The following is a 22,867-nucleotide window of genomic DNA, read 5'->3' as shown; positions in this document are numbered from 1 at the left end:
CACTCCGCGAGACCCTTTCCCCCCCCCCGTCTTACCATTGATTGGATTTCCCGACGGGGAAAGGAGGGGCCAGCTTCTCACCCTGTCACTAGGCGTACCTAACGTATGCAATCTTGCTGGGGCGTTTGCTTGACACGTCCCGCGGGCATGCAGCTCTCGTGTGCCTCCGCGTCCATCATGCGCGCGCACGCGAGCCCTCCTCGCTTGGAAAATGATTGTGCGTGCCGCCCAGGGGCATAACCGAGCCCGCTCCGCTTCTCTTCTTTCTGCTGCTGTCTTCCACCGCCCCATTGACGCACACATTGCTTTACGACCTTGTCCCGAGCCATGAGTAAAGGCAGACCTGTGCACGCGTAAAGTGCCTGCCCGCCCGCCCGCACCCGCCGTGAAGCATGCTCGAACTATGACGTGCAGCACTACCGCCTCCTTGCAGCTAGTCTCGGCTAGACTAATTTCTTATTATTGCATCTCTACTTTAAGAATTTATCTTAATTATTTAGATTTAAACTATTCTTTTATCTCTCTTATATCTATTTATAAAAGGGTCCTTTTAATATTTTTATTATCTTATATATATAAGTTTAATATTTATTATTATAATTATACTTTATATTTAAGTACTTATAAGATTAATTATAAGCTAAAATGATAAATAAAATAGTATTTAATAGATAAAGTAATAAAGTAATAATATATTATACGTAAAAAGCTAAATATAATATTGCTTTTATAGAAGGTAGTAAAGAAGGAAGAGATAGCAACGAAAGCGAGGACAGCAATGAAAGAGGGGACTCCCTCTCTGATCTTAGTGAAATCAATGTCGCGTTCGTATCACTCCTCGCCTCGCCGACTTAGGGAAAATAATACAGCAATACTCGTGTTGTTCGATGCAGCATGACATTCGGCGCCGGGAAAACTGGGGCCGACACCCATACAATTTGAGCGCTCGGACTTGGTCTTTCAGGAGCTTCAAACCTTTACCCCGCAACATCAAGACATTCTGGAGCAGACGATGGCTACCACGACTTCTCTGCCCAATCTGGAACAATCCGAGGTCGAAAGGATGGCTGTGGGCCGTCGAGTATTTGACGAAGGCCCGGATACTATTCGAAAAGCAGGCCACGTTTATCGACTTCGTCGGGAAGTTGAAGCCATGGAGTGTGTCGCCAATCTCACATCGATACCAATTCCGCAGATTGTCGAGACGCACCTGGACGCAGAGCCGAATTCCGAAGAGCTGGAAGACATCGGATGGATCCGCATGAAGCGCATGCCTGGCCAGAACCTTGGCGATGCGTGGCCAACCATGACCGACACTGCACGCGCCCGAACGGAGAGACAGCTGAAGTCCTACATCCAGGAACTGCGTCAACTGCCCTTGTCTCATCCTGGCCGTGTTTGCTCATGCTCTGGGGGGCCAGCATACGATCACCGCATAACCAACATGTCAACTTGTGGCCCGTTCGATACCATCAGCGACTTTCATGACATGCTTGTCGCGCCGGTCAAGGAGAGTCCACGTCCGGATTGGGCTGATAAGTACCGAAAGCTCCTGCCAGACACATATTCAGCTGTTTTTCGCGCATGCAGATCTCTCGTGGGAGAACATTCTCGTTGACGCCGAGTCTGGCGATGTTACTGCCGTGCTTGACTGGGAGATGGCGGGTTTCTGGCCCGAGTGGTGGGAATACAGAAAGGCGTTGTACGGTTCGCGGCCCCAACCGTGGTGGAGAGACGTGTTAGAAAATATCATGGACAAGTATGATCCCGAGACAGAAGCGGATATGGACCTGGAAATGTTTTGGCATCACTGATTCCGGATCTTCCTTGCCGGCTCTCGCGGCGCTTACGGGACAGATAAAAATGGGGCCGTGTACCGGACCGGACCGTGGTGGCGCTCAGGACCGGAGCACGGGACTGGCATATTCCGCGCCGACGAAAATTTTGGGTCCTGGGCGACTTTTTTTTTTCTTGGGTGAGCAGCGGCAACAGCAAGCAGCAGCATCGCCAAACGGTACACCCCGCCTGTTCAACCTGCAAAACGCTGGACATCGCTGCCCGGCACAACCACACATCGCAACAATGGCGCCTTCAAAAGAAGTCGTCGCCGCTGGCTCCAGTCCGCTGGCGTCGATTGACCCCGACCAGGTACGCAATCTTCCCTTCGCTTCCTGTTGCTTGCACGCTCAAAGTACTGATACGGTACATTGCCGCTACAGACCCTCAAGGCATCCAAGGCGCTGCTCGCGCACATTAAGAAGGCGGCCAAGCAGAGCGCCGACGAGGCCACCAAGAAGAATCTGCTCGAGGATGACGAGGCCGACGACACACCCATCTGGCTCACCCTCACCACCAAGCGCCACATCACCGACAAGGCCCGTCTGCAGCCTGGCAAGATCACGCTGCCGCACCCGCTCGTCAAGATCCCCGAGTCCGATTCCGAGTCGACACCCGTGACGACCACCATCTGCGCCATCACCGCTGATCCGCAGCGTGCGTATAAGAACATCATCGGCTCTGACGAGTTCCCCGCTGCCCTGAGTCGCCGCATCACCCGCGTCATCGACTTCACCAAGCTCAAGGCAAAGTACAGCCAGTACGAGGCCCAGCGCAAGCTCTTCTCCGAGCACGACGTCTTCGTCGCCGACGAGCGCATCATCAACCGCCTGCCCAAGGTCCTCGGCAAGACCTTTTACAAGACGTCCCTGAAGCGACCCATCCCCGTCAACCTGCAGGCCAAGCGCCCCAAGGTCGACGGCAAGCGGCCCAAGCGCGACAAGAAGAACGATGCCGATGGCGCCGACATCAACGCTGGCACCGCGGCCGACATCGCCAAGGAGATTGAGAAGGCGCTGGGCTCCGCGCTCGTGAGCCTCGCGCCCACGACCAACACCGCCGTGCGCGTCGGCTACGCCAGCTTCACGGCGCAGCAAATCGCTGACAATGTCGACGCCGTGGCCACGGCCCTCGTCGCCAAGTGGGTGCCGCAGAAGTGGCGTAACGTCAAGAGCATCTACATCAAGGGCCCCACGACGGCGGCCCTGCCCGTCTGGCTGACGGACGAGCTGTGGGTCGACGAGCGCGACGTGATTGCCGATGATGACGCCCGCGCCATCGCCGCCTCGGCCGAGAAGGCCAACATTGGCAAGAAGCGCAAGGCTGTCGCCGCGGCAGAGGCCGTGGACGCCGCGGAAGAGGAGGCAGCCGACTCTCCGGCACCCAAGAAGAAAGCCAAAAAGGCCAAGAAGCCCGAAGCCGACGATGACGTCCTCGACAAGCAGATTGCGGACCGTAAGGCCAAGCTCAAGAAGCAAAAGGCGACTGCCAAGAAGGCGATGGAAGCGTAGGAGCTTTGCGGCTGATGGACGTGTCGTGTAATGAGCGGTGATGCGGTGCAGATGCATGCGGGCTCTGGGCGTTGCGGCGTTGAGTTGGGAATCATACAGATAGAACCGTACATGCAATTTACATGGTCATGTCAGTGTTGGGGTTATGTCAATATCCACTGGCTACTGCCATCTGTCTAGTGCAAATAAAATGACTACGCTGGCTCTCCCTAGGTACACAAGTGGCAAAAATACAAAGGCTCATAGCTCGTCGGATTCAAACATGTCCGCCGCCTTGGACTTGACCGGGCCGAAGAACTCGGCCATTGTGTCGTTGAGGACCTCGTCTGAAATCTGCATGTGCTCGCCCGTGATGGAGCGGAAGTGGATGCCGCCCTTGCGGTCGAGCGCCCGCAGACCGAGCCAGTCCTCCTTGTACATGCGGCGCTCGCGGAGCGGGGTGATGTCGGTGCCGTTGACCTCGTCGAACCAGGCGGTGCGGCGGGGGATGACGGTGGTGTCGTCCTCGAACATGTACAGGACAATGTTCTCGAGGCTAGCAATGTTCTTCTTGTACGTCTCGTTCTTGAGCGGGCGCTCGTTGTTGATGTCGGCGAGGAAGTTGGAGGCGTCGAGGTAGGTGTCGTAGGCCGGGGCCGACGAAGGGTCGCGATAGTACTGTGCGGGGACGAGGCGATTCTGGACGAAACTGCTCCAGGTGTTGAAGCGCAGCAGGGCCATGGCGCCCTTGCAGAGCCAGTCCGAGGGCCCGCAGGCCTTGAACTCGACGATGCCGTTGTGCTGGCTGCCAAAGGTGATGAGGTTGCGGACGGGGGGGAAGTTGCAGCGCTCGACGTAGCCGCGCAGGAACTGGCCGCCTTGGGAAAAGCCGATGGCGTCGACGGCGGGCGCCGTGGACAGGAGGGGGTGGGCGGCGAGCAGGGCGCAGACGGCGTCGAGCTGCTGCGTCACGTTTCCGAAGAAGGTGGCGGAGCGGTCGCCGCTGGAGTCGGAGCCGGCGAGCGAGATGGAGTAGACAAAGGTGCCGGGGTGGACGGCGTCGGCGAGGTCAGCGACGTGCTGGATGCCCTCGCCGTCGAAGCTGTCGCCGAGGCCGTGCCAGATGACGACGGGGAGGGGCGTGTCGTCGTCGTCGCTGCTGCTGCTGCTGCTGCTGGGAGGTGGCGTGGACGCGGCGGCGAGCGCCTGACCGGCCAAGACAACGGCGGCGGCGGCCGCCAGGAAATTTGTCGAGATTGGTGATCGCATACTTCGTGTCTACTGTGTGAGTGTGTGAATGAAGGTGGTGACGACGGTTAGCATGGAATGGTGGAAGTGAGGCGTGCTGGCGACGATGACGCTTTGTCTGCTGCGGCCATATTAACGTAACGACCTACAAAGAGGCACCGCAGCTGGCCCAGGCTGAGCAGGTACCTGTAATTGGTACCTTAGCACCTACCAAGGTACCTTTCACAGGTTCCAGGTTGGCTGTCATGCGTCGGCGCGGCGGTGCATTTCTCCGCCGCACAGTTTGGCATTGGGCAGATCCTTTTTTCCCTTTCATGTCCTCCGACAGCAACCGCTGCGATCTCTGTCGTCTTTCCTCCACGACAGCGCCGCACCCAACGGTCGCGCGACGACGCCCCCCCCGGCTCCTGCCCCGACTGGTAGCTTGCTTAGCCTTCTGCTGCGCGAGTGTCAGCCTATGCCCGGCTGCTTCGCCCGCTAACACAAGTCTCTGAAACGCGCACCGCGTCGAGTTGATTGGCTCGCAGGAGTCGGGGACGCATCCAGCGATGGTCCCCTCGAAGCGCCGCGTTTCATGGCCTGGGCTGGCGGTCTGCAATGGTTGCCTCCTGGAGTTGGGAACTCTTTGAGCATCCGTGGATTGAAATACCAGCACGGCCCGTTGGCGGCTATGTCCCGTCTCTTGTGCTCTCGTCGTTCTTCCGTTTTATTCATTTCTGTTAGTCTTTCTTAACGCGCAGGTCGCAGGCCGGTTTTTGCTTAAACAAAGTCCGTTTCTCTTTTCCTCGAACGCCCGTGCAATCATGAAGTCATCCGCCGTCCTCATCATTGCCTTGGCGTCGGCCGCCGCTGCCGCCCCTTTCCGGCCTTTCAAGTTGCCAGTCCTCGGACCCCTTGGCAATTCGCCGACCGTTGCCACTCTTTCTGCAGCGGAGCTCGAGTAGTAGCTCAGCCAAGAATCGGCGGCTGCTGGTCCCAGTCGCCAGGCTGGAAACAGCCGCAGAGTTGACGCTGCCAACACCCCAAGAGGTAAGAGCAAGTATTCCTTGTCTCCTCTTCTCACCCCCACCCGCTGTTTGGATGATACCACAATGCCAAAATATGTTTCAAGACGGGAATGAGATCCTCGGTGATTCCAAAGCCTGAACTGAAAGCAGCACCATATGCCTTTGCTTTTCGTTAAAAGACTCGGCTCAACAGAGTCTTGGCTGACACGCAGTCTAGCAGTCTTTACTTATAAGAGCCTCGCATTATGACGATGACCACGGGACCGATGGGTGTCTTGCGGAACGATTTCGAATATGTTACAAGTAGCCGCGAAAACGACTAGATAGCGCACGACTCTGCGATTGAATTGTATTACCGCATTTGGATTTGGCACCCGTCTCTACCTGACTTGAACTCTAGCTGCCGCGGTCTACAGCGGGGCGCAACGGCATGGCAAGCAAGCCTCGGCCACAGTCTCGAGGCGGCTGGGCTTGAACGGGCTGGGCCTCTTCGCACGACACGCAGTTCGCAGTGACTCAGTTCCCCAGAACGCCGTGGCCCTTCTCCACGGGGCACTTGACGAGTAGTGAAGCTCGGTAACGTCATGCCGCGGTCCGCCTGTGGCTGCCCTGGGGCCGCTCTGTCAGTGGGCGTCCCCAGTCTATGTCAGCATTGCTTGCACGGTAGCTCAAGGCGATCTACGTTGCCGTGAACGGCTTGACACGTTCCGCGGCAGTCGATTCTGGTGGGAATGTCATGTCAGCCCCCGAAGGCAATTACGCGGGTCCGCAATTATTGTTCACGAACCTCCATGGAGACCCTTTGGCGCGGACCTGGAGGCCGGTCGTCGAACCGTTGTTAGAGGTAGACTCGACAGTCTGCTTCGCGAGTTCACCAGCATAGCGTGTAGTCTCGCTTGATGTCCGGAAGCGTCACCCGTTCACCTCGGTCAAGAATGGGACCTGGATGAGGGGCAACAAAGAGTGGCACCGAGCTTCTTGCGCGTGGCGCGCCCCGTCACGTCATTGTTACGACCCTGCTGCAGGACGGGAATCGACTGATCAAATGAATGCAGTCTAATGTTTGGTTGACCTTTTTCGTCATCGTTGAGAGCGGTTCTCGCGGGATCGAAGTCTTCCTCCGTGGGACTGGCTGACGGGCCTTCATTGGCAAAGGAGACTATAAACTTGTGTGAGACTGGAGCTATGCTAAGACAACTCAAGAAACGCCCCTCAATGCGCGGTGGGTGGTGCTGCTACGCGCTGCAGTGGTGATTCTCTCCGCTGAAGGAGGGTGAAGGGTGTAGGTCCACGGACGGAAGTCTATCGAGGCCGTTTGATACGAAACGCCTGGTGACGGGCCGAGAGACTTCGACAGGTTGACGCTTGACGTATCCGAGGCTTGGCACGCTAGACACCGTCCGCTACTTGGATCAAACGGACATGCAGGCAGCTGCTATGGGGAGGTGAACGTCGGCTTCGTGAGGTGCGTCTCTCTGCGAGCCATCAGCTTCGACATGCTCCGGCCCATGGTTGACGATGTAGGCAAGGTTAAGCTCTCGTCGAGCCCTGCATGCGAAGCGCCCGTGCAGTCTGCAGAAGCGAAAATTCTACACGACATCTGACAAGGTACTAGGAAAAGAAGAACAAGACGAAAAGTGGACTTCGCGGAGATGGAGAAACATGTGCTAATACAAAGTCCATGCTAAGATGTTATTTTGGCTCAGTGGACGATACATGTGGTACATCGACAGAGGTCAGGAGTTGAACTAGTCGCACCCAATTTGGGTCTCTTTACACAATACGTCCAATACCGAATAGAACCAGGCACTACCAAACCTCATAAAGATCCGTATTCAGAGCTCCACGTCGCCCAAGACGTCCTCGGACTTATTCTTCTCGACGACAAAGTAGTCCTTGACCTCCACATCGCCCGCCACGACCTTTGCCCACACCTCCTTGGTGCACGTGTCGGGCGAAATGACATAGCACTTGGGCTCCGGCCGCACGGGGGGCTCGTTCTTGATGTGCCAGGTATCGCGCGGCCCGACGGTCGACAGCTCGTCGTGCACGGGCAGCAGGCCCGTGGGGATGTCGCGGTTGAAGGTGGCGCGCATGAAGATGTCGTAGGCGGCGGCGGGCTGGTACATGGGGACCTCGTGGCCGGCCTGGAAGACGCGCGTGAAGCTGTAGTTGCCGAACTGGCGCGTCATGCCGCCGACGGTGCCGCTGTCACCGTGCTCGTCGCTCGTCGTCAGCAGCAGCGGCGCGTAGCCCGCGGCGTTGAAGTCGTCGAGGCGCGAGTAAGGGATCCTGGTGGACGCCATCTCGCCGCCGACCCAGTTGCAGGCGTAGTCGCGGTCGCCGTACATCATGTGGACCTTGACGCCCGTGTCGAGCAGGTAGGCCACGGCGTCGAGGAACCCGCCGTGGACGATGTCGCGCGTGCTGTCGAAGTTGTTGGCCACCACGCCAGACGCGGCCGTGAAGTTGACGGGGGAGCCGATGGCCGCGAGGACGCTCGCCTCGGTCAGGTAGCCGTGCATGTGCGGCGGCGGGAAGGGGTCGTTCTTGGGGTGCGAGATGTCGAACCACCCGTGGTTGGCCTTCATGTAGACCTGCACCGCGGGCTCGTTGCACCAGTCTTGCACGTTGTCGCAGAGGTCATGGGGCTTCTTCTCCTTCTTGTCGTCGTCGTCCTTTTGGCTGCCCAGCCTGTTAATCGTGGCCACGTCGAAGCCGTCGAGGCGCTTCTGGCACGCCGTCAGCTGGTCTCTGCAGCCGCCGGGACAGGTGAAGTTGTGCATGAGCTCCTCGTACACGGACTGGTTGTACGCTTGGATGCCATACGTCTAGAGTATGTCAATGTCAGTGCTACAATGTTTCCAACAGGGGGGAGGACAGCAGATTTTGGATGGAGACTTGCGTTGTTGAACGGAAACGAGATGTAGGCCTCTTCCTGAACCACGGCGTCGAGCAGGCCGTTGACGATGCCCAGGGTGTCAAGGTGAATGTAATGGGCATTCTCCACCTCCGACGTGCCGTCGCGAATCTTCTCGTTCTGCTCCTGGAAGAAGCGCATGAAGCCCGGCCCGTAGTGCCCGCCGTAGCTCTCGGTCCACAGGCTGACGCGGTCGTCGACGGGCTTGTAGTGCGGGAACTCGAAGAAGAAGGTCTGCGCAAAGTGCCACAGCGCGTGCGCCGCCGACGCCGTGCTGTTGAGCGTGTGCGACGGCTTCTGGCTCGCCAGGGTCCCCGCGCGGGTCGTCAGGTTGAGCTCGGGCGACTCCCTGGAGAAGTCGGTCGGCACCAGGCGGACGTCCTCCTGGCCGTCCTGCTGGCCCATCAAGATGGTGAAGTTGGTGGGCGTGTCGTACGAGAAGCCCACCTGGTTCGGCTCGTCAATGTAGAGCATGTTGACGTGGTTGTTCCAGCTCCAGGGGTTGAGGTAGGCCGTCTTGGAGTCCTCGGCGATGAGACACGGGCCGTTTTCCTGGAGGAGGCCCATCATCGACGAGCCGCCAGGGCCGCCGTTGAGCCAGATGGCCAGGGGGGCATTGGCAGGGTCCTTTCTGGCCTCGAAGAACCAGAAGAAGCTTGAGAGAGTTCGTGTCAGCTCATACCCGCACATACGCTACATCGAGTCCGGGGGCGGGCATACGTGTTGACGGGATACTTTTGCTTCTCGCCGTTGACGTCGTCCAGGAAGCCCGGCGGCAGCCGGACATGGCCGGCGTATGACTTGACGCCCTCGGTCGTCTCACAGATCCCAGGCTATGCAGCTAGCAGATCAGATGACTGACTGAAACTGAGACTTGAGCCGCGGAGAAGAAAACAAAGTCTGCCTGCCTGCCTACCTCTTTGAATGAAATGGTGACGTTCTCGTGGAACTTGGACTTGAGCACCTTGACCCCCTCGGGCTTGGGCGGGAACTGAGCGGCTGCAAGGCCGACGAAGCCCAATACAAGGCTGGTGGTGAGCATGTTGAGAGCCCCAACGTCCTTTGCTTCAATCCAGAGGATGAGCAGAATGAGGATGAAGGCAAACCCCGCAGAGCATCAACAGCCAGGCGAGTCTCGATGGCATTCACAGTGCTTGCGCGTTTCGAGCGGCCCGTGTCGTGTTTGCGAGTACATGACGATGGCCAGAATTTGCTGACAAGTCTAGCACTCAACTAGCGCGGCCAATGTATCAACCAACAATTCAGTCGTGAGAACCCTCTTGGGCGCCAATAGTGCTGCCCTCGAAGGAATCTGCGGGGACGCTTGCCCCGACCTGCCCCTTCTGGGCAGCGAAACGCGGAGCTACGGGGAGGGTACCCGGCTTCGGGTCCGCCGCCCGAGCCGTGATTCCGGAGGATGAGCAACAAGGCGTTGAAGACGACATGCTTCTCTCTTTGACAATTCGGTACGTTGAAGTTGTTCTCTGAAACGTCAAGTGTGGAGGTCGTACTGGAACTGGATGCTGCGGAATGGACGAGCACAACAGCTGCAACGTGACCACTTTGGCTCTGCTGGCTGCACTGCGACTCGGTGATGCATACGTTGGCGGTCACATGAAAGCTGCACCAAGCATGATGGCTAGCAACGCCGGGACGAGCTATCGAGTGAGGTTTGGCTGCATGTACGTGAGCGATCCATGCGGCTCGGGAGTGATTTCTCTCTAACGTAGTTAGTACGTACACCAGACGTGCATGTACAGTGGAATTTAGATCTATATGGCCTGTGCTGTGCCAGTTGAGGCCATCTGAAGCGGACTGGCTTCATGTGGATGCCCTCGTATTATATGCCCGTCAAGACTTTTGACAACCTTACCACTCGAGACAACTCTCGTTTCTCTGTGTGATCGGGACGCCACCAGTGATCCCATCCGCGGACGATATAGCCAGCTGCGTATCGTAAAGGGGAAGCGGTTACAGGACCCCAATGTCCCGTACTACATCGTCCCAGCTCTAGACGTTGACCAGTATTTCACGATACGAAATGCTTCGTATTGATCAAATTGACCTACAGCTTGTCGATGCGCTTGTCGACGGGGGACTCACAGCCCGATCGTGAACCACATGGGAGCTTCGATCCGGATCGATCCTCCACGATCGAATTTATTAGACTGTCTCATCCAGATACAGTACCTGCCAACGGCGGGCAATCAGTCGGACAACCCAGATCTCACAGAAGCAACAACGCCGGTTTACATGTTACGAGAAGCCAGCCTGCCAATGCCCGCCGTTTCGCGACTCCGGTCGGTCGCCGGGACGACTCATGGCAACGAACAATCGCAAACGTAGCACGGTCTGCTGCACTGGGTTCTTCTTGGTCGGCGTCAGTTGTGAAGAGCTCTCCCTGCAAGGCCGCCTCACCGTCCTTGCCGCCACCGGGAGGCGACTTCCCATAAACCGAGACGGCTGGTCTTTTTTTTTCTTTTTTCGATAGGCGAACCGCGCTGCCGTCGCCGCCGCCGCCGCCGCCGCCGATGGCGACAGCTCCTTTTCCACCGGCAGATCTGGGTGACCTGTCGACAACCCGGGCCGGGCATGGCGTGACGAACGACACGTCTACCCATCGCTTCCGTTCCCGAAGTCGCATCAACTGTGACCCGCGGGCCCGTGGCCGCCTCCTCTGTCCTTGAGTGGAGTGCGACTCATCGAACAGGGAAGCAGCAGTAGTAGTAACTCAAGGGGTGAGTCGATGCTCGCATCCGGCTTTTGGCAATTTCGGAGCGCATGGTTCATGGCCCGCGCGAGAGCAGCCCATCGCCATCCATCTAATGTCAAAACTGTCAAATTGCGTACTAATGACGACGTCGAGTTCCACGACAGGACGGTGGACGCTTCGAGAAGACTGCAGTCATCAATCCATGCCCATCGGCCGTACGAGGGCGTTGGGTGGTGCCTCGTTGCTTCTTCGCAGGCCGGCCAGCCGGCCCCCCCCCCCCGGGGACATGGGACATGGAAGCAACGTGGTTGCCCTGCAATACTTTAATATCGTTTAGAAATCCTTTTGCCATGGGGCCAGGGGGCCGCCTTGTACCTGTCGCTTTTCCTTTTTTTTCTCTTCTCGACCGCGGAAGCTGGTCCAACGCCCCCGTACTGTCTCGTTAGCCGTCACACAGCTGACAGGGCGGCGGCGGCGCCAATGATGCTCCTTCATGCCAACAAATGTGTAAGCCAAGTCAAGGCTTACAGAGCACGATATCCCTTTTTACGCAGCGTGGGCTCACGGTAAGTCCGCAGCAGCGCGTCATGTTCTACCGTTGGGACGGGGACATGGATCGAGACAGAGACAGAGACAGAGACAGAGCCGCTGCTCTACTGCTCTGGCCGCGTTGCGACACAGAAGGCGTTTGCTCTCGTCGCGACATCTGCCGAACACTGATGACTGCGTGGTCCATGTGTGGAATACACACACAACTACCAAGTTACTTAGTAAATTATGAACTGCCGACCACCGCAACAAGCCATGGCGGAAGCTCGTACAACAAGTGAGTACAGTATAGCATGTATGCACTACTCACTCGTGGATGGCGTCACTGGCGCTTGCACGGGCCAACGCGTCCTTGTTCATGCAACAACGGTGGGCGCTCTGACATGTCTGTGTTTCCCACTCGCGTTGCTCGCGCGCGCCCGCTCATCATGCGTCGACGACGGATCGACTCTCGTACTGGTAGCGACGCGCCCTGCCATTGTGGGTAGATGGATAGTGGACGGACCCTTTTACCCCCCTGCGCGTCTCTCTCCGTCTATCTTCGCCATGATGGATACCCCGATCAGTAAGCTCCCCATCATCCCCCGCCTCCGTCCCCGTTTCGAAACGCGCCCATCCGCCATCCCACAAAGTCCAAAGGCCAAAAATTAACAATCCAGCTAACTACTACGAATCTCCTCGGCAGAAGAGGGCCAGTGAATAACAAGTGGCGCGGGTCAGCTCGGCGAGACATGCATTTCAAACCTTTCGGACATGCTGCTGCTGCTGCTTGCTGGTACGTAATTAATTTATACTCTAGTGCTACAGCTTTGTACCAGGCAAGGACCCCTCTCTGTCTGTAGGGCTTCATCAAAGCTCTGCGGGTGATGATGTCCATGCATCTTGCAGGAGCAAATCGCCCTTATGGCCGCCGCCGTGGCTCCTTGTTGATGAGACAGGAAATTTTGGAACGGCCACGGCGACCTGCCAAGGAAGGGCCTGATGGGGTTCGCGTGAGTATGCGAGCGAGGGGGAAACATTTGAAGTCATCTCATTTCGTTGACCGCCGCAGCAGCTGCACGAAGAAGGCCCCCCCCCCCCATCCGCCACCCCCCACCGGGGCGCTGGCGGACCAGATTGCCGGTTCGGTTCCTGCAGGCACAGTAGTATTAACTTCGTAGTACTCCGTAGTAATCGTAACTAATACTACAACGGCGCATCGGTGGGCACTGCCGAAAGTCAAAACGTCCCAGGGTCCAGTCAGGAGGGAGCAGCAGCTGCTGCGATTTATTAAGCTTTGTGAACCATTGCCACCTGCTACATGAAAGATCGTAGTCCGGTAGAGCCCCTACGCTGCGAGCTTTGCGGAGCAGAATAGCCCTAATACTGCTAGTACCCTTTCTATATACGGCAGCTGGCTCAACCGGTGGCTGGAGCCGAGCGCCGCTCGGGCTCCTTTTTTCCCTTGCAAGGATTTTCCCAGTCCTGTGGGCCGTCGACGGCCGCAAAGCGCGAACGAGATCTCGTCAGAGCGCTGCGGGCGCTGCACTGTCACTGGCGGGTGAAGCACAGACGGGGGGCAAATGTCGCGGTACGGCAACGAAGCGGTCGGCGACGCGGGATTTGCCAGTCCGTGCCCGACATGTCGCGGCGACGTTCACCCTCGGCCATCGTTTGTTTCGACAAGGGGCGTCTGTCTTTTTTTGTTTTTACTTTGGTTTCGGTTTGAATCCCCGGCTCGGGCGTCTCGCAACAAATCCGAACGTCCTATTTGTCGATCTTGGCGATGGCCTCCGCAAAGTGCCCACGTGGAGATGTTGGGGAGGGGGGCGCGAACCCGGCTTTCCGGTCGTGTTAATGACATGGGCGGAGTCCCTTAATGCTGCTCGTCATCTCGGGGGTCGAGTCCGCCGTCTGGTGAGTGTAGGCAAATGCGGCCGGCCGAGTGTGGCTGGATGAGCAAAATGTCTTGTTCGGAGCGGAGTTGAGAATGCCGAAGCTTCACCGTTCTGGCTTACTGCTGTACAGTACAGTACCTGCAGCCTCAACGCGCAATGTACGAAGCAACCTGAGATTTAGTGTCGGCCAAAGGCCGTGACCTGGATGGATGACCATGCCGGTTGCATGTTCGCCGTCCAATTGCCACCACCAAATATCCAACCCAACGCAGCCCGTTCAACAACGATAGACGCGCGGCGACACAGCATTGGTTGCCCCTTGTCATAGATGATCCCTTCGTATTCTGCGTCCATGGCCGGCCACCCACCCCGCGAGAAGCTGCTGCTGCTGCTGCTGCCTGCGCGGCGATCCGTTCCCAGTCCCTTCCCTGGTGCAACGAACAGGCAGCATCTCGCACGGCAGGCTCGGCGTGGTCGTGAGTTTGCGTACGTAGCACAGACAAGGAAGGCCCTGATGAATGGCAACAAGCCTGGGCCCCAGCTCGTCCAGTCGATCCGTGCCAGCATGGCTCGCGGGTCGGTGGTGGAAAGCTGTCTGCCGAAGCCAGGGAACAGGGGTGCAGTGCAGCAGGCGCCTTGGGGACCAGCAGATACGCCGGGCCCCCTTCTTGAAGCGCTGCCTTCGTCGTGCAGGAAGTGGGCTGCAAGCCACCAGACAGACACAGACGCGCTCTCTCTCTCATCATGGGGGCGTCTTGTTTGTCGTCTCCAGAGAGCTGCTCGTTGCTGTCTGCCTCGGTCCCCCCCCCCTGGCGCTGGCTTTCCCCCCCCGGCCCTGAAGTCCAACACCGACCTGACCTGACGAGACAACGCCACCGTTGGCGTCATGACGGGCTTGACTGTTCCGCTCGGCGCTGCGGCGGAACCAATATTTGTGCAAACCTCGATACACGGGGACGGGATTTCTTCTTCCTGCTCTCCACTATGGACCGCAAACCGGGTGGAAGCCGTTGCCGCCGGCGCGGTGTCGCCGTTCAATCACGTAAGGTACCCCGTAGCGAGTTCGTATACTCCGTACATAGTAGCAAGTTAGATCCTGGTGGCGCGGACCCCCCCCCCCGATCCAGGCCAGGAGGCTTTGGGTTGTGACCATCGATTGCTCGAGAGCCTTCCGGGGGGGCGTTGGCCGTGCGCCCCAGATGGAGACTTGGCGGCGAGCTGCTCGCGGCTCTAGTTTGATAGCTGATGTGTTTTTTGGCGTTTGTCCCCGCCCTCCAGGCTGAAGCCCACCAACGCCGATACGACGATCGGCGAGGAAGACCAGGCAAAACCCCTCACCCGAGGGTGCTGCTGCTGCGGTTCGGTCAATAGATCATCTTGGCCGTGGTGGCGCCGGGGCGTACGAGAGTATATGACGTGTGTGAGTGTGAGCCTGTGTGTGTGAGAGAGTCTATGTGTGTGTGTGTGTTGCCCGACCAAGAAGAGAGCAACAACGCCCGACTCAGGTGCTGCTGCTGTGGACCACAGCTTCGGCGGACCCGCCTCGTGGTAAGTCGTTGCATCGTTCCTGGTCTTGGCCCTCCTGCAGCAGCTGCCCCTGGGCCTAACCAAACCTGACCTACTACCCAACTGTCGTGGCTCCGCCGATGAGTGCCTCTTTCCCATCCGGCTGGGTGGTGGGGAATCTGCCCCCCGCCCATTGAGAGCCCGTTCAGCCGTTTTCTTCGGTGGCCCATGCAAGACATGCGCTTGAGCCTCGTCCACTTGCAGGGGTGTGTGGCTGGTCCATCCAGTAATCGTCAATGTTGAGTCGAGTCCCTGGACGCTGCTGAGTTATGGAGAGAGAGAGAGAGAAAGAGAGCGAGAGAAGAGAGAGAATTAGCAGAGAGAGCCCATCGACATTCGGCCCCCCTCCCCCGCCTGCATGAAGAGCTGCTGCTTTTCTCTCGTTAGCCCCCCCGAACGGCACGACAAGGGGTCCCCCGTTTTGGGGGCATCCGATGTTTGAGACAAGAGACGTGGTGGGCCGGACGCTTGCTACTAATGTGCGTAGTATGCGCACAATAAATGGCAAACAGAACAGAATCGACAACGATTCCGCTCTCTCCAGGTCGGTACTCGTGGATAGTCCCCGTCCGTCGGCCGATGCCAGCAAGGCCCATGCATGTCCGTGGGCCTCAGGGGAGGGGGGATAGACAAATCTGCAGCGGCGAAACGCCCCCAGGCTGCCGGCATCAATCCCGACACAAAAACAGACACCATCAGCAAGCACTCGTCACGACTCGCTCGTTTCGTCCGTGTGCCGCCCATGCCATCCGGGCCAGGCCAGACCAGGCCAGTGCCGTCCCGTCCACACACACACACACACACACACACAAGCACACGCACACGCCTCCCCTCCATCCCCTGGTGCTGCCTGCGGGCCGCGTCGCTTCCGTCACACCTCTGACACGCCCCGATACTCGTCCTAGTACACTTATTATTCTGCCATGCCCCTCCCCTCCCCTCGGCGTTCTCGCTTCCCCCTTCTCGTTATATCGTCAAATTTGCTGTCCTGTGCCGCTTGTCCGATTCTTGTAGCGTTTGCTCTGCTGTTGTACCATATTCATACCATACCGTCGAGCGTCGGCAATGTCCTAGATGAGTTGATAAGGACAGTCCGGCTCGTTGTCTCGGACCCGTACTCGCCACTACCGTCCGGACTGAATCGCCCTTTTTTTTCCTTTTCGCCTGCGCATGATCTCTGCTGTGCGTTCCGCCCTCCCGCGGTGCGTGGGCGCTTCGCTACGTCACTTATAACGACAAATCGTACCGACGACGACGATCTCGTGCGCCATGGGCTTGCTCAGCTTCTTGACCAGCCGGAGGAACGCTGGCGGCGCAGACCGGTCCCGGGAAGCGACATCGTCCACCAACCACCAACCCTACCACACGACTGTAGCAGCGCATCCTCCCGTTCGAGGTACGTAGGACCAGTCTCACATGCTGTTTCGAATTTGACACGTTAACATGGGTCGTAGGAACTCGAGCCGTGTACGGAAACGGACCCGTGTCGCTGGAGAATCTGCAACGGCAGGCCGCACGGAAGAGGCCCAGCCAGCCTCAGCTTTCCACAGGAATTGTGAAACCCTTCTTCCTCGGTGTTGTCGATGAGCGGCCGTCCAGTGCACCTGGCGATGAGGCGGACGTATGGCGGTCGAGATCGCCCGGCGCGATCCCGCGATTCCCAGTCCTAGAGACCTACCACAGCAACGTTAGCCGGGGACGAAGCCTGGTCCGGAAAGACCGTGGCAAACACTCTCTGACGCCGTCGATCGCCACCTCCAACAGGACGGCTCTGGCGACACTCAGCGGGGTTGACAGTGCGACTGGAGCAGGCAGCAGCCGAAGGGCGGTGCGGCACGTCGACCTCCTGGATGCGCAGGGCGAGATCAAGCCAGCCGACTTCAAGTCGAGGGTGCGAGCCGCCGGGGCGCGAGACTACGGCGAGGACGTGGCGGACCGCAACCTTGGCGAGAACGGCGTGGACCTGGCAACCCCCGCCGTGCAGCGTTTCTACGCGTCGCTGGAGCAGACGGCAACGAAAACGCCGTATGAAAGGCGGGCGACCATGATCACCCTCCCCACGCTGAGGCGCGCGGAAGCGACGATGCTCAACATTGCCCGGGCCGACGAACAAGACCAGTCCTTCAAACCCTACAAGAGACGCTCCCTCCACGGCCTGCGGTCGGGCGCTGAGATGGAGGAGCAGCGGAACACGAGCCGGCGGACAGAAAGCGCATCGCAGCGTACCCGGAGTCTGGACGCGAGGACTCTGCTCACGCTGCCCAAGTCAACGTCGAAGCAGAAGCCTTCGCCTGAACGAAATCTGCGGCATGCACTGGGATCCATCGACGCCAACTCGATGGCGCGCAGCTCAACACCCAAGGGAAAGGAGCGCAGCATGTCGCCGGCTCACCACGCACCGGGATCGACACCACGCGGCTGGATCACCGCCGAGAGGCGACACCCGGATCGTAGCAGAGCCAGTCAGCGTCACCAGAGGTGGGATGAGCTTCTGAGCGTCCAGGCATTCGAGTCGTCGGGGCAGAGTAGCCGCGCAGCCTCGCCTCCCGCCGTGCCGAGGTATCGGCCCATGAGCGCCATGGGCATCACGAGCGATAACGGCAAGGCACCGGCCACGCCGTCCAACACGTCCACGCCCAGACGGCGACAGCGGAGGGAAGGCGGGTATCTGGATGAGCGGGCGTACACGCCCGTCGCGGCGGCGCACCGGGAGATGCGCATCTATGACAGCCAGCTGCTGTACGCGGGTCTCTCGTATGAGCCCCGCGGCCGCGACGAGCCCGGCGAGCAGCAGACGGCCATGTCGTTGATGATGAGAGGAAACAGCTCAGATAACGGCGGGAGTCTGAGCGACTGTGCCCCCGCACCATGTACGTCGTCGCCAGTCCCTTTGAGTATGTCACGGTGTTGAGCTGCCGGTTCACTAACTTTGTCATGCGCGATCCAGCCGTCTCAACTTGCCGCAGAAAAGCCTCACGCAGCCGCAGTCGGCCCAAGCGCGGCTCCCATGCGCAGTGGAAGAGCCCCTGGATCAGTCTTGCCGCCCCTGAAGCTGGCGGCCCGTCGGAGCCCTCGGCCGGTCCATCGTCGCACCACGGGCGCAACCGGTCGTGGAGCTGTCTGGCGGCGCCCGAACGCGGCGGCGCGAGCATCAGCGATTTCGTCGGCTACGTTCCCCCGCGCAACTCCTCGCTGCGACACTGGTCTATCTCCTCCTTGACGCCGACGACGGAGCTCTCCGACGGCTGCTCCACGAGCACCTACCTGTTTGCGAGCCCGCAGAGCAACCATACGGCCAACACGTCGCTCGACATGCCGCTGTCGGTCAAGCAGCCGCCCTCGAGCGGTGTCGAGTTGAAGTCGCTGTCTGCCGCTGGCTCCACAGCAGCGCATATGCTTCCTGGCAGTGCGCTGTACGTGCCGTCCCTTGAGGACGATGCCTTCACGGAGACGACGCTGGGGTCGCGAAACGGATCCCGGACGGGCTTCTTCGACGTGAGTCATGCTGCGGGCAAGGCCGACAGCTTGGACCTTGAAGCGCACGAGTGTGACTGTGCCGACGGTAGCAACAGCGCGGCGGAGAGCGACTCGGACGTCGACTCCTTTGTGGAGAAGCGCCGGGTCAAGGTCAAGGACGACGAGGCGCTTCTCTTCAAGGAAGAGGGCTACGGCAAGGCGGGAACCAACCTCCCGGGCCTGTTCGACCCGGAGCCGGAGAGCAAGCCGTGTCTCATGTGTTCTCTGTTGCACTGCGCCGCCATCGACCCGCCGCTCCTAGTCGACGGGCCGGCGATGCCCCTGCCGTGCGGACACAAGGAGGGCATCACGCAGCGCGATCGGCTCCGCGCGCTGGGCTATGAGTACGACACGGAGGAGAGTGCATCTGAGCCGGACGAGCCCCCGGAGCCCGAGTCGCGGCAGCAGGGACGAGGCCGGGGTCGATCCGTCACCGAGAAGCCCACGGTTGGGAGCCCAAGTCCGCAGCAGTTGAGGGACAGCTCCCTCAAGGCGGCATCGCGACAAGCCCAGGAGGCGAAGCACAGCCACGGCAGGAGGCTGAAACGGAGCCGCGGCGTCATCGAGCCGGTCCTTGAAGGCTGCGAGGGCCACGACGGGAACGTGGTATTCTAGTTCATCAAGGTTGCTCCCTGTCAGCTACACAGGACGGGTCGGGCGTTCCACCCATTGCCTATCGTCGCGAAGACGACTATCTGTTTAAGTTTCACTACAGGATGGCCACTCACCCCGGGACGGTTCTCCATGAGGTTTCCACATCCCTCTATTTTTCATTTTATCCGTCTTGTAGTACAAGGAGACAGGGGCGGTTGACACAGGCAATGTTGATGACTGGGACTGGATCCGGGGGCTTCTGGCAGACAACCGGGGGGGGGGGCGTTTATTCTGCTCGTCTTGGTTATTATGCATGACGTTTCAGGCCGTGGGATAGGACTGCAGGTGGAGGAGGGGGGAGCATCGATTGGAGGAGGCATTCACCTTATACCCCAGTTAGATATTGCGATGACACTACCACGTACTTTCCTTGGTGCACAATCCCCATCTGGCGACTGGACACGCTGCCAAGTTGCTATAGAGATCAATGGCTGCCCTTGGCATCCGTGATCATTGTCTTTATGCGAGTATATGCCATGATCGTACGACTGTGTCGCCGGACAGGGCTGGGGCGAGTCTCAGCACCTAGTACTATACAATGCGTCGTGCACAAGGCCGGGGCCAGGCACCCTTGCACCGGGCTCGAGCGCGACAGATGGCAGGTGAGCCGAAGTTGTAGATTGATGAGGTGTGAAGTGCGTACCCAGGCAGCCGGGGGGGGTGTGTGGCTCTTTCGCCCTCTCGGGCGGACAGACCAAGGCGCGCAACGGTACAACGCCACTCGAATTGACCACTGTTAAAGCTGAAGATGGGCCTAGAGACCGAATTGGTCAGTCGTATTGGTTACTAGATGACCTGATGACAGCTCTAGATGGGGGGATGCTCACCTAGTCGCCTAGGGGACCCAAGAGCGTGACTGCGATGGTCCCTGAACATTGAGGCGAGCATGTTGCGAGCCATTGGGTCTCTATCTGTCTGCCGTGGTAGCATGCAGAAAAGTTATGCAGCGAGCCCCGTGTCTTGACGGCGAGACCTTGCGCTGGAGTCGTCGACGGTGGTGTGTGCAAAAGTGAACATGCATCCATGCATGTCCTGACTTGCGTGCCCTGGGCTGGCAGCTGAAGGAGCACACTTGCAGCCCTGTAACCAATGGTCAGGACAGGTCAGGGGGTGACGGATACAGCCCGGGCGGCTCAGCGCACGGCGGGTGTGCCCCGGGCTGCAGGTGGCGTTGAAGGGCCAGGGCGGCTCCAGGCCAGGTTCACGGGCAGTTCCAGGGGGCCCAGCTCGTTGACCCCGGTCGGGCCCGACTGGCCAATCAGTCAGCGCAAGTCTGCACCTACTCTGCTGCCGCCCGATGCGCTCCAACGCAGCCTCGTCCTGGGCCACCAGTCCGCCGTCTCCATCGGCTTCACATTTTCCACCGACCACCAGCACGCCCGCTGCGGTACATTGAACTGAACTGGTCCACCCCGAGCGTCGCGGTGGCCCGACGAGCCGTACAGTCGATGCGTGGTATCAAATCATAGCGCGCCTTGGCCCAACCGACCAATTTCTACTCTGGCCCTTGCCCGGACTTTGCTGTGGCAGAGGCCTTGCTCGTCAGCCTCGTTGTCGCCCGCGATACTACCTCCTCGTCCTTTCTCGATGCTCCCGCTTCCGCTTCTCGCCTTCGCCCCTACCGCATAGAACAGAGCCATGTCGCCCTCGACTGCAGATGCGCCGACGCCCAATGGCGATGCCGCCGCCGCGTCGGCGCGCGTCGGGCCCCATCCTGGCTTCATCTCCAGCTCCAACCAGTACAGCTCCGAGGTCAAGATTCGGCGCATGCTCAAGGACAACGGCTGCGACCCCGCGCGGGAGGATAACTACCGACTGCAGGGCGTCCAGCTCATTGACAATGTTCGCCAGCACCTTCAGCTGTGAGGCGAAACCCCCTTCTTCCCTGTTCCTCCTCTTCCTCCCACCTCCCAGCGAGGATGCCCATCGATGGGTTCCGCTCCGGCCGCCGCTCGGAGAGACGAAGCTGATGTTTTGCTTTGCGCACAGCCCCGTGAGGACCTTCGATACCGCGTGCACCTACTTCCACAAGTTCCGCCTCAACTTCCGCGACGCAGAGTACAACTACCAGGACGCCGCCCTCGCCTCCCTCTTCGTCGCCTGCAAGGTCGAGGACACCATCAAAAAGTCGCGCGACATCCTCGCTGCTGCCTACAACGTCAAGAACCCGGACAAGACTGTCGCCCCCGATGACAAGGCAAGTCCGCGTTTTTGGTTGTACCGTTCTGTCCGTGACCCTGTTCTCCGCGGCTGACAAGAGCGCACACTCTAGCTTTTCGAGTCCACCGGCAAGGTCATCATCGGCCTCGAGCGCCTCATCCTCGAGACCATTGGCTTCGACTTTCGCACCCGATACCCGCAGAAGCTCCTCGTCAAGGTCGTCCGCCGCGTCCTCGGTCGCGGGCCCTCCTCCACCACCACCTCCTCCTCTCCCTCGTCCGCAGCGTCGCGCGACTTCTTCACCACCGCCTACGCCATGTGCACCGACATGTACAAGACCTTCATCCCAATCAAGCGCACCACCTTCACCATGGTCATGGCCGTCGTCGAGCTCACCGCTCGCATGCGCGCCCACGGGGCTGCCGCCGCCGCTGTCGACGACGCCGACAAGCTCGCCCGCCAGACCGTCGTCGACCGCGTCCGCGAGTTCGCCGCCTCCCGCCCCGCCGGGCAGTACAGCCGCGACGCCGTCGCCGAGACCATGCTCGACCTCCTCGACCTCTACGTCCAGCACCACAAGGCCACCAAGATTGGCGCCCTCTTCGACCTCAATACCTTCATCGACATCAAGATCCGCCTCAACGGCGACCTCGACGCCGCCGCCGCCCCGCGCTACCTCTACCACTGCACAAAGTGCGAGGTCGCCGACGCCAACCCTCTCGTCCCCGTCTCTGCCATGGCTTCGCCCACGGCCCCCAGCGCGCCTAGTGCGCCCGGCGCCAGCACCAACGGCGGCGGCGGCGGCGGCGGCGGCAATGGCCGCAGAGCTGGCGTCTCCGTCAACGGCAGCACCGTCGGTCTGCCCCCCGTGTGGCCCCCCGACGCGGTCGTTAGGCGCACCGCGCGGGGCCAGGACGGCACCATGCGCTTCGTCTTCGACCCCGAGGCCGCGCGCCAGGAGCAAGACACGTCGGCACGCTACTTCAACGAGGAGTTTGAGGAGCACGAGGTCGAGGTCGAGGAGCCCGTGCCGCAGCCGCCGCCGCCCCAGCACCAGCATCCCCCCTCGGAGCCGCAGAGCGATAGAGAGGCCGCCGCAGCGGCGGGCGGCGGGCGCGGGGGCGGTGGACCTGGTCCGTATAGAGGGGGGTATAGGGATCGCGGAGGGGACTATAGAAGAGGCCCGTATGGAGGGTACAGAGGTGACAGGGGCGGGTATAGGGGCAGGGGTCGCTACCACTGACCGTCAAATGCTCGTCCCGCGTAGGGCTCTTTGCTTTGGTGTTGGCTTGTTTAGCATAGAATGGCGTCTGGGGGGACATGGCTGGGAA

At 59.6% G+C, this 22,867-nt stretch overlaps 6 protein-coding genes across 7 annotated transcripts; 4 read left to right on the top strand and 2 right to left on the bottom strand.

Annotated features, from left to right (window-relative positions):
• Positions 1 to 982: 982 nt before the first annotated feature.
• On the top strand, positions 983 to 3,671 carry CIC1 (proteasome-interacting protein cic1). The gene is made up of 2 exons (XM_047984352.1): positions 983 to 2,148; positions 2,220 to 3,671. Exons 1-2 carry the CDS (start codon positions 1,762 to 1,764, stop codon positions 3,345 to 3,347), a joined length of 1,515 nt encoding a protein of 504 aa, XP_047840326.1. The 5' UTR covers positions 983 to 1,761; the 3' UTR covers positions 3,348 to 3,671.
• JDV02_003240 (Palmitoyl-protein hydrolase) lies at positions 3,469 to 4,800 on the bottom strand. The gene has a single exon (XM_047984351.1). The coding sequence runs from the start codon at positions 4,593 to 4,595 to the stop codon at positions 3,588 to 3,590; it is 1,008 nt and encodes a 335-aa protein (XP_047840325.1). The 5' UTR covers positions 4,596 to 4,800; the 3' UTR covers positions 3,469 to 3,587.
• Positions 4,801 to 7,416: 2,616 nt separating this feature from the next.
• On the bottom strand, positions 7,417 to 9,578 carry JDV02_003239 (uncharacterized protein; the record flags this gene model as incomplete). Its single annotated transcript, XM_047984350.1, has 4 exons — positions 9,418 to 9,578; positions 9,222 to 9,334; positions 8,487 to 9,156; positions 7,417 to 8,412 (listed from the first exon to the last, which is right to left on the bottom strand). Exons 1-4 carry the CDS (start codon positions 9,541 to 9,543, stop codon positions 7,417 to 7,419), a joined length of 1,905 nt encoding a protein of 634 aa, XP_047840324.1. The 5' UTR covers positions 9,544 to 9,578.
• Positions 9,579 to 13,968: 4,390 nt separating this feature from the next.
• On the top strand, positions 13,969 to 14,502 carry JDV02_003238 (uncharacterized protein; the record flags this gene model as incomplete). Its single annotated transcript, XM_047984349.1, has 1 exon — positions 13,969 to 14,502. The coding sequence occupies one exon, from the start codon at positions 13,969 to 13,971 to the stop codon at positions 14,500 to 14,502; it is 534 nt and encodes a 177-aa protein (XP_047840323.1).
• A 1,591-nt stretch (positions 14,503 to 16,093) lies between these two features.
• JDV02_003237 (uncharacterized protein) lies at positions 16,094 to 19,706 on the top strand. The gene is made up of 3 exons (XM_047984348.1): positions 16,094 to 16,602; positions 16,661 to 18,076; positions 18,154 to 19,706. The coding sequence occupies exons 1-3, from the start codon at positions 16,476 to 16,478 to the stop codon at positions 19,335 to 19,337; spliced, it is 2,727 nt and encodes a 908-aa protein (XP_047840322.1). The 5' UTR covers positions 16,094 to 16,475; the 3' UTR covers positions 19,338 to 19,706.
• Positions 19,707 to 20,720: 1,014 nt separating this feature from the next.
• On the top strand, positions 20,721 to 22,779 carry CTK2_1 (Beta-glucosidase; the record flags this gene model as incomplete). 2 transcript variants are annotated; one of them, XM_047984347.1, is made up of 3 exons in its annotated part: positions 20,721 to 21,218; positions 21,366 to 21,573; positions 21,649 to 22,779. In XM_047984347.1, exons 1-3 carry the CDS (start codon positions 21,034 to 21,036, stop codon positions 22,777 to 22,779), a joined length of 1,524 nt encoding a protein of 507 aa, XP_047840321.1. In that variant the 5' UTR covers positions 20,721 to 21,033. The 2 variants fall into 2 exon arrangements, with proteins under 2 accessions (XP_047840321.1, XP_047840320.1); XM_047984346.1 differs by having other exon boundaries at positions 20,721 to 21,238.
• Positions 22,780 to 22,867: the final 88 nt, after the last annotated feature.

The sequence above is a fragment of the Purpureocillium takamizusanense genome, chromosome 2 (genome assembly GCF_022605165.1).
Source record: "Purpureocillium takamizusanense chromosome 2, complete sequence".
Classification (NCBI taxonomy): domain Eukaryota; kingdom Fungi; phylum Ascomycota; class Sordariomycetes; order Hypocreales; family Ophiocordycipitaceae; genus Purpureocillium; species Purpureocillium takamizusanense.
Note: the sequence above shows the minus strand (reverse complement) of the source record. Positions and strands in the feature narration are given on the sequence as shown.

Excerpts from the sequence above, each read along its gene's own strand:
- CIC1 (XM_047984352.1), top strand. The coding sequence starts at position 1,762 with ATGATCCCGAGACAGAAGCGGATATGGACCTGGAAATGTTTTGGCATC. Across the intron at positions 2,149-2,219 it reads CGTCGATTGACCCCGACCAG|ACCCTCAAGGCATCCAAGGC; the intron begins GTACGCAATCTT and ends TTGCCGCTACAG.
- JDV02_003240 (XM_047984351.1), bottom strand. The coding sequence starts at position 4,595 with ATGCGATCACCAATCTCGACAAATTTCCTGGCGGCCGCCGCCGCCGTT.
- JDV02_003237 (XM_047984348.1), top strand. The coding sequence starts at position 16,476 with ATGGGCTTGCTCAGCTTCTTGACCAGCCGGAGGAACGCTGGCGGCGCA. Across the intron at positions 16,603-16,660 it reads AGCGCATCCTCCCGTTCGAG|GAACTCGAGCCGTGTACGGA; the intron begins GTACGTAGGACC and ends CATGGGTCGTAG. Across the intron at positions 18,077-18,153 it reads CGACTGTGCCCCCGCACCAT|CCGTCTCAACTTGCCGCAGA; the intron begins GTACGTCGTCGC and ends TGCGCGATCCAG.